General features: G+C 46.3%; 1 protein-coding gene across 1 annotated transcript in view; it reads right to left on the reverse strand.

Annotated features, from left to right (window-relative positions):
* The window catches only part of LOC104984079 (intelectin-1-like), a 12,596-nt gene extending 12,332 nt beyond the window's left edge, over positions 1–264 (reverse strand). Inside the window, exon 1 of the mRNA XM_010833698.1 lies at positions 250–264. Within this exon, the coding sequence (XP_010832000.1) occupies positions 250–264 (15 nt within the window). The remainder of the gene's footprint in view (positions 1–249) is intronic.
* Positions 265–430: the final 166 nt, after the last annotated feature.

The following is a 430-nucleotide window of genomic DNA, read 5'->3' on the forward strand; positions in this document are numbered from 1 at the left end:
TGCTCAGGACATTACTTCCTATCCTTCCTGGGCCTCCAGCAGCATATCTCTTTGCTGTCCAAGATACAGGAGCCATCATGCTTGTTCAGTGCAGAGGAAGGCAAATGCCTTACACACATACAAACCACTATCTAATCCAAGGCCTGGAATGTTATTAATAACTTACACTTACCCGTGCACTCTACTACATCACAACCATCTGCATTAGTTTTCAGAGAGGACAGAGAGAGAGATGGAGAGAGGACTGACCTGTCTCCCATACATCTCTGCTGTTTGCTACAGCCATGGGGAAATGACCACTAATACCACTTAATCAGGCAATTTCTCAGGTAGTCATTTGGGTTGTTCACTGTGATTAACTCCCTTCTTTTTGGAGGCCCAGGAAAGACTGCCCCTCTCCTCTGTGAAGTTAAGTGGGCCATGGGACTTG

This window comes from Bison bison, unplaced genomic scaffold (assembly GCF_000754665.1).
Source record: "Bison bison bison isolate TAMUID 2011002044 unplaced genomic scaffold, Bison_UMD1.0 scf7180017863823, whole genome shotgun sequence".
In the NCBI taxonomy this organism is placed as follows: Eukaryota; Metazoa; Chordata; class Mammalia; order Artiodactyla; family Bovidae; genus Bison; species Bison bison.